This window comes from Ailuropoda melanoleuca, unplaced genomic scaffold, assembly GCF_002007445.2.
Source record: "Ailuropoda melanoleuca isolate Jingjing unplaced genomic scaffold, ASM200744v2 unplaced-scaffold5920, whole genome shotgun sequence".
Lineage (NCBI taxonomy): Eukaryota > Metazoa > Chordata > Mammalia > Carnivora > Ursidae > Ailuropoda > Ailuropoda melanoleuca.
The window spans coordinates 388,573-403,912 of NW_023232948.1; the positions used below are offsets into that span (position 1 = coordinate 388,573).

Below are 15,340 nucleotides of genomic sequence, written 5' to 3' on the forward strand. Positions count from 1 at the left end.
ACCTAGAATGTTTACTAAACATTCTAAACCCATCTGTGCGAATGTGATCTAGGAATCTACATTATTCACAAGCACCCAGGGGATTTGGGTTTAGGTTAGCATTTCCAAAACCACTGAGTGGATATTTTCTTGTTGCCTTGACACTAGCCTTTAAATATAAACCAGTAACTGTCAGAAATCTGTATAAAGATAAAACCTATTTACTTGGTTGTAAAAGAAAATCTCAAACATAGAAGGCCTAGCTGTGAATCATAATGAAAGGGTCTAGGCACAAGAACAGCTCTCTGTGGTAGGCAGCGAGCTCAGCATTTGCCCAGTGCTGCCACGGGGTCCCTGTGATGTAGTCAGGCTGAGCACCCCACAGCCACATCTGTCCTCAGAAGCGCCAGCAGCAGGAGTGGGCGGAGCCATTACACAGCAGTGAGCATCCCCCTTCTCCACTGCCTGGATTCCAGGGACCCTCCAAACAACCCCTGACTTACACAGGAAGGGATCATCATCACCTTCCCAGTCCAAGGAAGAAAATGTGGGTCAAGAGCATTAGTGGCTCGCTCAGCTCCTGCAAGGACACACACAGATGAAATCCAGACTTCAGATCCAGTTCTTCTGGCTTCAGATCTCCTCTTCTCAACATGTATCCCTTCTGTCTTCCAGGGAGCTGAATAATTAAAGGGGAAGCTGGTGGAAACGCTTAATTTGCATTTCTGTCACCACTCATGTGGATGGTGAACTGTAGTTCCTTTCAGAGGCTAAGATTTATAACATCCTTGAGAAGCCAGGCAATTTCCGCCTTCCCCCCAGTTTTCTTTGTTCACAACTTAAAGCAGATGACAGCGAGAATTTCTCCTGAATGCCCAAATTTGACCATCTACTGAGACTAGCCCATACTTTCTACATTAGCTTTAGAAACTTCCTCCATCCTTGTTTGCCTAAAATGCCCCTTCAGTACAGGACTTGTCTAGCAATTTAAGGCTTTTGTGTGGCCATTCCACCCCCCTGCAAACCCCACACTCCAGCTGACTCTATGTTCTGTTTTCTAAGGGGGCCATGGAGCCTGAGGTCCTTTGGTAACTCAGTCGAGCCCATGAGCCAGTGATGGCCCTGGAGGGGCAGCTCTCTGTTCTGGAAACAAACCAAGGCACTGCTTTGTGCTCGTCTCAACCTACCAAACAGTTGTGATGATCCACTGCAAATGTTTAAAATGCTTCTATAGGATACAAAGTAACATATGCACGCTGGGGGTGTGAGATCTTTGTGCTTGAATCTCAACTGCATCACAGCTCTGTACCTGGGGGCGTTCTGTCTCCCCTCAGTCAAGATTTTCTTGCTTTATGAAACAAGCTTGATTATCAGATTATCAGATTATCTTCCTTGGAGAATCATAACCAACATCAGGGACAACGGAAGCATTCGTGGAAGAGTCACTGTGACTGTTACCCGTACGACATCCTCTCTGGGAGCTGCCGAGAGCCTATGACCCAAATGATGGAAAACTAAATACAGCACTGTTCATATCTGATTTCTAACAGCTTTATGAAGAGATAATTTATACACCACGCAATTCGTCCATCTGAAGCTCACAATTCAACAGTTTTAGCATATTCAGAGCTGTGCAGTGTTCACTCTGATCACTTTAAGAACATATCTTCACACCAGAAAGAAAGCCGGTACCCACTGACAGGCAGTCCCCCGGCCCCTAGCAACCACGAATCTGCTTGCTGCCTCCCTGGGTTTGCCTGTCCTGGGAGCTGCCTGTCAATGTGGGCCTATCATACGTGCCTTTTGTGTCTGGCTTCTTGCACCAAGCATTATGTTTTTAAGGTTCAGGCCTATTGTAGTGTGTGTCTTGTTTTTATGGCTGAGTGACACCCATTGCATGGCTACACCACCCATCAGGGATGGACATCTGGTTTGCTTCCACGTTGGGGCTATTAGTCATTCTGCTGTGAATCCTTGCACAAATGTGTGTGTGGACAAATTTCTCTTAGACACGTACCTGGGAGTAGCATTGCTGGATCATGTGGAATTACATTTAAACCTTCAGGGAACGTCCAGACCCGTTTTTAAAGCGGCTGTGCCTCATTTAGTATTTAATAATATAAGTGTGCGATGGATTCCGTACTATATTGTACTATATGTATAAACATTCAATATCTATATAAAATTCTATCCCTTATTTTAAAATTTTTCTTCTATTCATCACTTTAATCTCTGAAGGCTTGCATGCAGACGCATGATTTTGTAATGAGAGCAGATTTTTTTCATCTGTCTCGACACATTTACATCTGTTAATATTGATATATCGACACCTGTACATGGAAGATAAGTAGTTGGAGCTTTTCCTTAATACCGACCCTTCTCTCTGATTTTTTTGAACTCTCTGCTTTCCTTAAAGTGCTATCTAATTCATATTCCCCTGCATAATATTGCCACCTTTAAAGCACATTTCAGAAGTTGAACTATAAAGCAGTTGTAGTAGGACAAAGACGAGATTTTCAGGAGGACTTTGGGTCTCTTTAAACACATCCTTCGGAAAATCGAATTCCATTAAGATTTATGGGCGGCATAGCCGGCTCCTTGAGGACAAGGGGCAATGATTCAATCATCTTGTTTCTGTGATAGGCACCCAATAAATGTTTGTTAGATGAATGACTCATTTTGCTCGATAAACCTGTTTGGGGAGAGCATTTTAACGCTGAAGAAGAAAATCTCTTTAGAGGGGTCTCTTCTGTTTCACTCCCGCCTGATGTTGGTCTTCACACCGCTGGGTTCCTCTCTGTTGATGTCAGCTCTTTATAGAAGTTCACTAATACTGGCCTCTCTTTTGTGTCTCTTTGAGAAAAAAAAAATTATAGGGAAAGATGTTAGCACACTGAATTTAAAAAACCTCAGAACTGTTAAATGTCAAAGAATTAAATTGATACCTTCTATTCTGGTTATACTCAACAATTCCTCATAGAGATATTGGTAGTGAGGCCAATGTAAAGGCTTTCAGTAAAAATGAACCCAAGGGAGCCTTTCAGCAGAGCCGGGTTGACCTTAGAGATACTGGTCCCTATAAATTCAGGTGTGGCCTCCACGGTCACTCTGAGCACTTACAGCCCAGGGTTCACAGCTCCAACATCTCACAGAACGCTTGCAAGATCGTATGCAAACTCTCCCAGGACTCATAAAGGAGCTCAAAAGCAGACTCTTTAAATAAGTAGAAAAGAAGTTTATTAAAAGAATATGGGAAATCTCTGAGAATCTCCAGAAGGGAAAGGGAAGTGAGTTTGAAGGCTCTGCAAGCAGGGACATAAACCTCACCTCTGAAGCAGTTTCGTGAAGACCGTCATTTCCAACCCCCTTGTGCAAAGACCTCACAGTTTTGACACCCCTGGGCAGGACAAGGGCAGTGACGTCTGAACTATTGTTTAGTAGTTTTATAAACAAGACCTTGTAAACGAGACCCAGCAGCTTCCATGGTTGCTGTCAACAACATGGGTCCTACTTAGCTGTCACCTCAAGCCTTGGGAAATGCATCTCATTGAAGGAACGTCGATCATGTGCCCATACTGTAGCTTTAAGGGAGTCCGCAAGAAGAAATGCCCAACCTGTGATCCTGTAATAGGAGTCAGACTCTCCCAGGGGTGAATTCCCTAAACAGCAATGAAATGATTGAGATGTCAGTGAGCCAAACAAGTGACAAGTGCCACCATAACAACATAATTTTAAAAAATAAAACTGAATGGGTAGGAGTTCTGGAGAACTAACTCTCCTCCGGAAAGCAGTTACAAGCTCTGGAAGTATATTATATAAATCTGCTACAAATATGTACAGTCGACCCTTGAACAACATGGGTTTGAGCCATGCAGATCCACTTATACACAGATTTTTTAATATAAAAACAGTACTATAAATGTGTTTTCTCTTCCTTATGATTTTCTTAATAACACTTTTTTTCTCTAGCTTATGCTATTGTCAGAATACAGCATATTATACATAAACATACAAAACATATGTTAATCAACTGTTTAATGTGATTGGTAAGGCTTCTGGTCAACCTTAAGCTATTAGTAGGGTTGGGGTGAGTCACACGTGGATTCTCAGTTAGGTTCCCCTAACCCCTGTGTTGTTCAAGGATCAACTATATATATCTGTTATATTTATATATATTAGTTTATATTAATATAAACAATACAGGACACAACCAATAGCAGGCAGGAAGTAGACGATCTTCAAACACTGAAAAAGGGACCACACTCAGTGAAATCCACATTTATAATAATCTTTTCTGAGCGCTTCCTCTATTCCTTGTGGTATGGGACAGTAAGAATTGAAGCAAAGGGCTGCAGTCATGAATTTGGATATTAAGGAATAGGATTTGGGGTTTCCAGAGGGGCAGGAGGAATTAGGGGGCAGGGACAAGTCAGAAACCAAGGAGCCATAATGGGGAACCCCAATATCTGTGTAAACTGCTGACCCCTGAACCAAGTCTAGCTTTCAGCTGCTACCCACTGAAGATGATTAAAAGTTTAGGGATTGAAGCTCAGCAAGTCATGGTGTCCCAAAAATAGCAAGTTACCTAAAACATGGTGAACATTAAACTCTAAACACTTGGCGCTTTCCACGGATCCATCCCGTGAATGTGTATAACCGTGCATCCACAGTTCAAGGTGATCCACCAGCACAGAAATCAATCCTCTTCAGAGGAAGATGACAGGATCCAGAGTCTCTATCAACACTCTCCACTGTACCCAAGAAAGAAGAAGAAAACCATGCAAGGTTGTAGCAAAGTGAAACTCACCAGCAAGAAACACATGACGATGAACCCCGACATGACCCAGATGTGTGGATGATCCAAAAAGAACTTGAAATCAGCTATTAGAAGGGTCTATGTCTTCAAGGAAAAGATGGTCTTGATGAGTGAACAGACAGTGGAAAGGACCAGCTCACATTTCAGGAACAAAGGAGTACACGTTCTAAAGTGAGAAATTCACTGCTTAAGAGCAGACTGAGAAAGCAGAAGGAAACATTTTTGGTATTTGAAAATGAATCAAGCTGAAGAAAAGAGAGGTAAAATATTGGGGAAGACACAGCCTCAGTAATACATGGAATAATGAAAAGTAAACTAATATACGTGAAATTAGAGTACCAGAGGACACCATATGATACCTAGAAAAGCTCATATCACACTTGTGGATAAATCATGGGCCAAAGACAAAAATCATTGAGGCGCCTGGGTGGCACAGTCGTTAAGCGTCTGCCTTCAGCTCAGGGCGTGATCCTGGCGTTATGGGATCGAGCCCCACATCAGGCTCCTCCGCTATGCCTGCTTCTTCCTCTCCCCACTCCCCCTGCTTGTGTTCCCTCTCTCGCTGGCTGTCTCTATCTCTGTCAAATAAATAAATAAAATGTTAAAAAAAAAAAAGACAAAAATCACAAGGGAAACTAAATTATTTAGAACCGAATGACGGTGAATATCCAGCATGTGAAGGGTCGTGTGTGTGCTGCCAAAGCAGTGTTCATAGCATTAAATGTTTATGTTAAAAAAGTAGAAAGTCTTAGAATCAGCAATCTACGCTAGCACCTTAAACAGCAAAGAAAGAAAGAGCAAATTAAATCCAAATTAAAAGAAGGAAAGGAATAATAAAGAGGAGAATCAGTAAAATATAAAATGGACAATAGAGAAAATTTGCAATGCCAGATATTGGTTCTCTGAAAGGATTAGTAAAGTTGATAAACCCTTAGCAAGACTGATCACCTAAAAAAACGGGAGAGGGAGAAAACACATATTATAAATATTAGGAACAGAAAAGGAAGTGTTTGTAGATCCAACAGAGATTAAAAGGAAAATAAGGGGAAACTATAAACAAATTTGTGTCAATAAATTCTACAGCTTATATGAATTGGATGAATTCCTTGAAAAACATACCTACACAGAAGAACTAGAAAATCTGCACAGCTCTATTGTGTATTAAGAAGACTTAATTCACCGTTAAAAGCATTCTCAAAAAGAAAACTTCTGGCCACAATTGTTTGACTGGTAAATCCCATTAAACCCTAAAGGAATAAAAACACAAAGCATACACAAACTCATTAACTTCAGGGTGAAAGAATAGGATACCTCTCAGCTTATTTTATGAAGCCTGTGTAAGTCTGACACCAAAAATGTTACCCAAAAAAAAAGGCAATTACTGACCGATATGTTGTTTTAAATTAACAAAATGTTAACAATCCAAATCCAATAATATGTAAAAAGAACCAAGTACAGTTTCTTCATGACCAAATAGGACTTACTCCATGAATGCAAGGCTGATTTAATGTCTGTAAATCAATGAAGGACGGTCGCCTAGGTGGCTCGGTCGGTTGAGCATCTGACTCTTGGTTGAGGCTCTGGTAGTGGTCTTGGGGTCCTGGGTCGGCTCCGCGTTGTGCTCAAGGTGGGGTCTGCTTGGGATTCTCTCCCTCTATCCCTCCCCCTGCTCTCGCTCTCTCTGTCTCACTCAAATAAAGTAAATAAAATCTTTTTAAAATAAATAAGTTTTAAAAAATCAATGAAGGGACCCACCACATTAACAAAGAAGAAACGTGTTAGGATTATTATCAAGACATGAGGAAAAAAGAAAACTCTCAGCAAACCCAGAATAAACGGGAGCTTCTTCAGTTGGAGGAAAGATAGTTGCATAAAAGGTGGAGTCAATATAAATATTAAGATTAGGTAAAAGGTGGGACATCAACCCTCGCCATTCCTAGTTAACATTAGAGTGGAGGTTAGCCAATAATAAGGCAAACAAGACAAATAAAGAACATCGAGGTTAAAAACGAAGAACTCTATTCTGTTTATTCTTGGACCGAAAGATTATTCACACGGAAACCTAAGGAAAGTACAAAACAAATGCTAGAACAAATAATGGCATTTACCAAGGCCAGGGCCCTAGCAAAATATATAAAAACCAATTGTATTTCTTTAGACCATTGATGAACAATTGGGAAATGTTAATCCCCATCACCTACTTCACCCATTCCCCTGACGCCCTCCCCTCGGGCAACAACCAGTTTGTTCTCTGTACTTAAGAGTCTATTTCTGGGTTTTGTGTGTTTGTTCATTTGTCTTTTTTTTTAGATTCCACATATGCATGAAATCCTATGCTGTTTGTCTTTCTCTCGCTGACGTATTCCATTCAGCGTAACATCCTCTAGGTCCATTCACATTGTCGCAAATGGCAAGATTTCATTCTTTTTTGTGGCTGAGTAAGATTCCAATGTGTGTGTGTATCTATGAATGTGTGTATACATGTACACATATGCGCATATACATACAGGTACCTACATATATATGTCACACCTTTATCCACTCATCTGTGGATGGACACGGGCTGCTTCCATGTCTTGGCTACTGTTCATAATGGTGCCGATGTCTCTTCAACAACAGGTTTTCATCTCCTTTGGGTAAATACCCAGGAGTGGAATTACTAGATCATACAGTAGCTCTATTTTTAACTTTCTGAGGAACCTCCCTACTGTTTTCCACAGTGGCTGTGCCAGTTTGCATTCCCACCAACAGTGCATGGGGATCTCCTTTTTTCTACATCTTCGCCCACACCTGTTATTTGTAAGTGGGTTTTAAACATCTCAACAGCACTGTCAAATCTCTACCCTGAGAACCCCAAGTATTGCTCCCAGGAATTAAAGAGTGACATAACTAGGTACTAGTGACATGAGCAGGTGATGGGAACTTCAATATTGAGATGTTAATCCTCCCCAGACTGAGATGTGATCTCAGTGCAACCTCAGTCAAAGCCAATACTATTGAAAGCAATCTCGGTTTTTAGACAAACTGACAGGAAGATTCTAAAGTATATGTGAAAATGCAAAGAACCTTGGAAGAACCAGAACAATCCTGAGAAAGAGCAAAGTTGGACAGCTCACACTCTCTGATGTTTTCCCCAGTCGCAACCCCAGAATCCACCATGTCTTCAAGGATCCCTGTCTCCCCTTAGGGGGATGGTATTTGGAAGCCCAGATGCAGGCACTGGGCATGCACGTGGCCGGCTCCTCTGAGCAGGCAGAGTGAGTACACGCGCGTCTGAGATGATCTTTGCATCTCCGTTAGGCTAAGCATGAGCTCATGCTGCTGTCTCTGACGATGGGTGGTCCCAGCCTCCCCTCCCTTTACCTGCACACGGTATTTCTAATCTCCATTCAAACACTTCCTCTTGGAATCACAGATAATTTGGAAGACTGTTGTTTAATCTCCAGGTACTTGGGGATTTTCCAGAAACCGTTCTGTTATTGATTTCTAGTTTAATGTCATTATGGTCCAATAACACACTTGGTGTGATTTCTGTTCTTACAACGTTTGTTAAAGTCTGTTTTATGGCCCAAAGTCTAGTCTATTGTAGTGAACATTCAGTGTGCACTTGAAGAGACCATGCACTATGCTGTTGTTGACTGGATACAATCTGACCTTAAGACAGTGTGGTTTTGGTATAACAGTAGACCGGGGTTTCTCAGTCCCAGCGCTACTGATATTTGGGGCCAGGCGGCTCTTTCCTGTTGGGAGCCCCCTCATGAACTACGGGATGTTTTCCCACACCATCTCTGACTTCTTCTTTTTTTTTTTAATTTTTTTTTATTATATTATGTTAGTCACCATACAATACATCCCCGGTTTCTGATGTAAAGTTCGATGATTCATTAGTTGCGTATGACACCCAGTGCACCATGCAATACATGCCCTCCTTACTACCCATCACGTCTATCCCATTCCCCCACCCCTCTCTCCTCTGAAGCCCTCAGTTTGTTTCTCAGAGTCCATAGTCTCTCATGGTTCATTCCCCCTTCTGATTACCCCTCCCTTCTTTATCCCTTTCTTCCCCTACCGATCATCCTAGTTCTTATGTTCCATAGATGAGAGAAACCATATGATAATTGTCTTTCTCTGCTTGACTTATTTCACTTGACATTATCTCCTCTAGTGCCATCCATGTCACAGCAAATGTTGAGAACGCGTTCTTTCTGATAGCTGAGTAATATTCCATTGTATATATGGACCACAATTTCTTAATCCAGTCATCTGTTGAAGGGCATCTCGGTTCCTTCCACGATTTAGCTATTGTGGATAATGCTGCTATGAACATTGGGGTGCATATGGCCCTTCTCTTCACTACGTCTGTATCTTTGGGGTAAATACCCAGTAGTGCAATGACTGGGTCATAGGGTAGCTCAATTTTTAACTTTTTAAGGGACCTCCACACTGTTTTCCAGAGTGGCTGTACCAACTTGCATTCCCACCAACAATGTAGAAGGGATCCCCTTTCTCCACATCCTCTCCAACAATTGTTGTTTCTTGCCTTGTCAGTTTTTGCCATTCTAACTGGCATAAGGTGGTATCTCAGTGTGGTTTTGATTTGAATTTCCCTGATGGCTAATGATTTTGACCATCTCTGACTTCTACCAGTAGCTGCCCCTCCCCCAAGTGAGGTAACCCACACTGTCCCCGGACATGGGGTGTCCCTTGGGAGGCAAGAGATCCCGGGTTAAGAAACACTCAGAACACGTCAACGCAGCAGGAAAGTGACCCTGAGCACCACACATGAGACTCCGCTCATGCAAAGACACCAGGAAGAACAGGAGGAGGCAAGTCACAGGCCAAAGGAAAATGCTGCTATCTGACAAAGGATCCGAACACAGAATACACAGAGAACAGAACAAAAATATGAAGCCAAATAATCCAGTTTTTATAATGGGGCAGTTGAAAAGTCATGGCACAAAGAAGATACAGAGATGGAATGAAAAGCCAACTCCAGCAAGACACACCACTGCGCCTGCGGCTGGAAGGACAGCACGCATTCCCGCCGACGGTGTGGGGCTGCAGCAAGCACGGAGCGGACTGACTTGTGTGCCGGAGGTCTGCACATCCCACCTCCACCAACTTGGTTTCCAGGAATAAAAATGGAGTGGGTATTTATTGCTCCGTTCTGGGATTTCTATTTTAGGGGGAAAATCTCTTTTTTATTCTTTTCAAAAATTTTTAAACAGTTGAAATGTTTTGTTGAGACAGAATCTCACAGGGAAAAATGGGGCCCCATCTGGCAGCCCCCTCCCCTATCGGCTTCTCACCAGATGAGACATCTCAACCAAACTCCAGAGGAGAACATCCAGAGCCACTACGCTGGGTCTCCCTCCCCCGATCCAGGCCTTCTGACGACAAATGAAATGTAACGTGTGTTACCGTTAACCAAGTGCTCGCCCTGTGCTGGGCCCCACTCTGCGCCCATCCTGTAGAATAATCAGTGATATTCAGTAAACTACATGTTAAGTCCTGTTACCACAAGCTGCACTTTGCAGATGCTCACTGAGAGTAGAAACTGTCTGCAAGGACACATGGGCTCCAGCGGGGTGTGAACACAGGCTGGCCTCCCACACGTGCGCTCCGGAGAACGAACTGCTGTGTGCACTGAGGGACTCCATCACCTGACGCGGGGCCCAGCGTGCATGCGGTGCTGTGTTCACTCTGGAGGGCTGTTCCCGCCACCCCCTGGGGGCCCAGCACACATGCAGTGCTGCGTTCACATGGAGGGGGGCTCTTTCCACCACCTCCTGGGGTCTCTTTCCCACAGCATCCTCTCACTTTCTAAAAATACATTGACCCATCCCCCAAAACTCACAACTTTTCTCAAATTACCCCTGTGCTCTCCTCTTCAGGGACAAATTCAACAAATGATTCAGAATGGTCACTTACGCTATCACTTTGTCACCTTTACTGCCATCTGGTTTCTGCCCTAAATCCACAAAAACCATTTCCCTGGTGGTGTCTGTGACCTCGGATGGCTCTGTCTGGGGCCGTTCCGACCTCGCTGACTCCAGGACGTCTGCAGGTGGACCTTCCTTTCCCTCTCTCTGGCTCCCCTGTGGTGACCCGTGACAGTGCTCCATGTCCTCCTCCAGCCTCGGGGCTCAGGCCTGTTCCAGCCTCCAGCCTCCTGTCCCTCAGACAAGCCGTCAGGAAGATAGGAAATAGTCACGATTGAGCTATATGTGAAAATCTATTTCTCCCCCTAGCAACTAGGATCCCAAAGTAGGAACTGTCAGTTTGAGGGAATAACTAAGGGGCTTTGAGGGCATTTCAGAATGAGATGGGATTCCTAGGATGGTTTCTATGGAGGAACAGGGCTGTCCTGGAGTGAGAGTCCCGGGGGCTTGGGGGCGCGTGTTCTGTGCAGGAGAAGGCACCTGCTGCCAGCTTCTAACCCCACCTGTACTCCTCAGACTTGGGTCCTGATTTTCAGCCTCCAGGTGTGTGATTTATATGGACAGCTGGCTTTCTGGGACATGGCAGTATTGTAAAAAGCTAAACCGTTACAATATAAAAAATTCTATTAAGCCTAGTGACACTGAAGGGGTTTTTTTTGAACTATTTAAAATATATGGTAATGAAGGACCATACTTTTGGGAGTCTTTGCTTCTATGACTCAGCAGCTACGGTCTTGAGGCTGAAAGCCCGGATTCTGGACAGACTGCCGGCACAGTCTAGCTCTGCCACGCATCTGTGTGAGCCTGCACCGATGACTCAGTGTCCCGTTTGTGCGACGGCAAATGCTTGCAGGACATCCAGCGCAAGAGTTGTAGCAAACGTTAACCATCATGAGTCAACATTTAAGACAAAAAAATGCATTTAGCTTTCTACAGTGGCAACTGTCCTGTAAATGGCGTGCCCAGCTTTGGAAGAAAGAGATCACAGGGAGTTAGAAAACGTGTTTGAAACATAGAATCACAAACACAGAATCACTCAGGTGTGAGTGCCATCCAAAAGCCCCCCAAAGGGTCATTTGCTCTCATTTTGAGGACATCTCTTCACTCACTGGCCCAGAGCTGAAACCATGGAGACAGAGACAGACACAAGTCTTTCTTTTAGAGGCTCTCAGACCCTTCATCTGAGAGTGCTGAGACGATGAGTTAGTGGTATTAGTCAGAAAGGGAGCTATTATATTGCAAGAAAATAAGAAATCAGTACCAACTGGCAGAAATGCAAGGTATGAAATGAGCCATTTCAAGGAAATAGAAGGAGAGGGAAAATGCAGAAAGGTTACATTTTTTGCAAAGTCAGAAGTGAGGCCAAGAGCCTAAGTCAGAGGTTTTGCCAGAGGCTACCGGGCTCCTGCTCCCGCATGCAGTGCTGGACTAAACACACACAGACACTGGCCAGGTGAGGCCAGCTGTGTGCACGTGCCCCCCCCCCACTTGTGCAAGCCGTCCTGAGCCCCACACACAGCATAGTCCTGGGCGTGGTCCGTCAGCATCTGGCTGCTCTCATCGACTCTGGCTACTTCCTGCCGCACCTACAACAGGTGGCCACGCCTGGTGGTTTGCTCACCTGTCTTCCTGGCAGTCAGACCTGGCACCTGCCAGCCGGGAGCAGTGGGATCAAACCAGGAGTCCAGGCAAAGAGTCACTACTCCCCGTTAGCTGCCAAAATGACAAAATTAGAACCGGCTGTATGACAGCTAATTTCTTCCTTTTTTCGTTTTGTTTTGTTTTGTTTTTTGAGTGAAGGGAGCTGGAATGTGTTACACACCTGGTTTTAAGACAAAAATTGCCATGATAATAATTTACAATATAAATTATATTCTACTAATATGTAAAAGTATTATTAATATTAGCTGAAATACTGACTTTAAATCTGTAATAAATGGGCTCTGCTTAATCAGAACTTAGAATTGAGCCCCAGTTTTTCTCTGCTGGTACATTTTTACAGAAAGAAGTAAATCACAGAGAAAACAAATTATATCAGGAATTTACTTTGTAAAGCAAGGAACAAACTTTTAACTGGCTGTGGAACCAGACTTAGCAGCCGAGTATTTCTACCCGTTTCTACACACGGGCCTGTGCACTGATACTATTTCATGTTCCCACTGTGATCCAAACGAGGAAAGAAGCTTCAGTAAATCTGGTCTTGCAATTCCAGTTTTTGATCAAATAGAATGAATTTTTACTCTATTATCAAAAGATTGTCCACAGAACTTGAAACAGAGAACTCAGTGGGCCAGAAGTTTAAGCTAAGTTGATCTTTCTGCCTGCCAGACGCTCTCACAGTTTTCCCATCTTTAAACACAGTAGAGCAGAGCCTGAAGGGGGTCAGAGAACGTTGGTTTTTGAGGTCATTTGGAGGCACACGTCCACCGTGATGGTGAGGCAGGGCGGACCTCCCAGCCTGCTCTTTCTCCCTGTGCAGTGCGTGACCTACACTACTGTGCATGAGTTACAACGGAAGGCAAGCCTTTTGTTTTTCCTTTTATTTTTCTGAGTGTGTCAAATTGCCAAAAGCTAACATGATTTTTATGAGATTCTCAGATTTTTTTTATTTTAATGTTTTTTATTATGTTAGTCACCATACAGTACATCCCTGGTTTCTGATGTAAAGTTCGATGATTCATTAGTTGCTTATAACCCCCAGTGCTCCATGCAATACGTGCCCTCCTTACTACCCATCACCAGTCTATCCCATTCCCCCACCCCCTCCCCTCTGAAGCCCTCAGTTTGTTTCTCATAGTCCATAGAGATTCTCAGATTTTTGGCTTAAATTCAGAAGCCATGTGCGCTGCTCGGCTATGTGAGTTACAGTGTTTTTCGGCACCTTTTTGTTAATGTGGAATGATCCTAACTTCATTACCTGGCCACAGTCAGGTCTCAAAGCAGCTTTGTAAAGAGCATCCCCTGTTACTTCTGATGACTGTGCATTTGAAAGTGAGCCTGCAGAGTGTGTACCTAAGGCCAGGATGGCCACCAAAAGACACACATTCAGCTGGAAACTTTCCAACGGCCTCTCGGCGCGGGTTGGAATGACCCTCATCTGCTCTGCCCCTTCTGTGCATGTTCACAGAACGCCTTTTCTCTTCGTTTCTTTTCTCTTCTAGCCAGAGCTACCTGCAAGCTGCAAGCGACGTGCCTGCCGGCCACAGCCTGGACCCCTCGGCCAGCTACAACTCCCCGAAATTCCGCTCCCGGAACCAGAGCTACATGAGAGCCGTCAGCACCCTGAGTCAGGCCAGCTGTGTGAGCCAGGTCAGGAATTCCTTCCCCCCCGCTCCCTCGGGTCTGCTCTCTAAAGCCATGTCCCTGCAGCCTGCTGGGGCAAGGCCATGAGCAGATGTGAGGTTCCTGCCTGGAACCCTCTCCGACCGCACACCCGGGAACCCTGTAACACTGAGTTCTCGACACCTGTGACGGCATCCCCCTGATGCTGGCCTCCTCTGAATCAGGGATGACGTCTCAGCCTGCTTTGCTGACTTAGCTCAGGCTGTCTTCCTTTCCCCAGGAGGTTTCTGCAGGGAAACGGGGCAGGTCCATGACAGCCAGGGTCTGACGGCGGTGGCTTTCCATCCCAGCCCTCTCCGGAAACTCTGATGGTCCAGTAAGAAGAGCTGAAAATAATCCAGGGTGCAGAGTTGCATTTGCCAGGTGCGCAGGCGCAGAGGTGTGGCTGCCGGAGAGGCAGGGAGCCCAGCAGGCTTTCCCATCCTGCTTTGAACTTTTCAAAGAGTACGCCAGAGCAAAATGAGCAGTGGCTGGCGCTTCTAATCGCCATATGCTGTGGATCGATAAGAATTGAATTCTTGAATTTTTAATTAAACAGGTTGCTTACTAATTTTAGCTGCCTTTAAAAACAGTGCTGAGGCTCACCGCGAGTGTCTCAGGCTTACACCTAATGCTTTCTTGCACTTCCTGCAGAGTAGTGGCTAAGGTGCGGCCTGGGCAGAGCCCGACTCCCTTCCCCCCGCCTCTGCCTCCTGAGCCTAGGGTCCCTTAACCATCGTGAACTTCTCTTTCCTCATCCATGGGGAGAGGAAGGCTGCTGCATGGTATTGTAGGAAAAGGTGATGTAACACATTCACAACACGGGCCAGGTGCCTAATGAATGTTGGATCTCGTTATGTAAAGAGTGACATATAGGCACTAAATGCCAGCCATGATTGTTACTATAGTAATAATAATGGTACTTGTAGCACGTAATGCTAAAAAGCACTCCTGATTACAGACTCATGCTATGAGCTTTTGGTGGCTTGCCAGGGGTTCAAATACGCTGAAGACTTATTTTGCCACAGGCTTTAAATACTTTATAAAGCAAGAGTCTGTTTATTTTACAGTTTTTTCTCATCAGAAAGTTGCACTCTGGATTTTTCTACTGAACAATCTGGGTTTTTCCCTGTTCCACAACTGAAGAAAGACATGACCTCTTTCATCAACTCAAAGGCTATTTTTCTTTAAAAACAGGATTAGTTTTCCATCTATGGCAAAGAGAATGCCAGTGACCCTTCCCCCCCCCCTAAGATAAGGAAAGGACCATTCCTGACTCTGC

The 15,340-nt window shown here is 44.4% G+C and overlaps 1 protein-coding gene across 1 annotated transcript in view; it reads left to right on the top strand.

Moving 5' to 3' along the window:
• Nucleotides 1-15,340, top strand: part of DLGAP2 (DLG associated protein 2) — a 401,616-nt gene that overhangs the window by 320,046 nt on the left and 66,230 nt on the right. Inside the window, 1 exon segment of the mRNA XM_034652370.1 lies at nt 13,899-14,046. Within this exon segment, the coding sequence (XP_034508261.1) occupies nt 13,899-14,046 (148 nt within the window).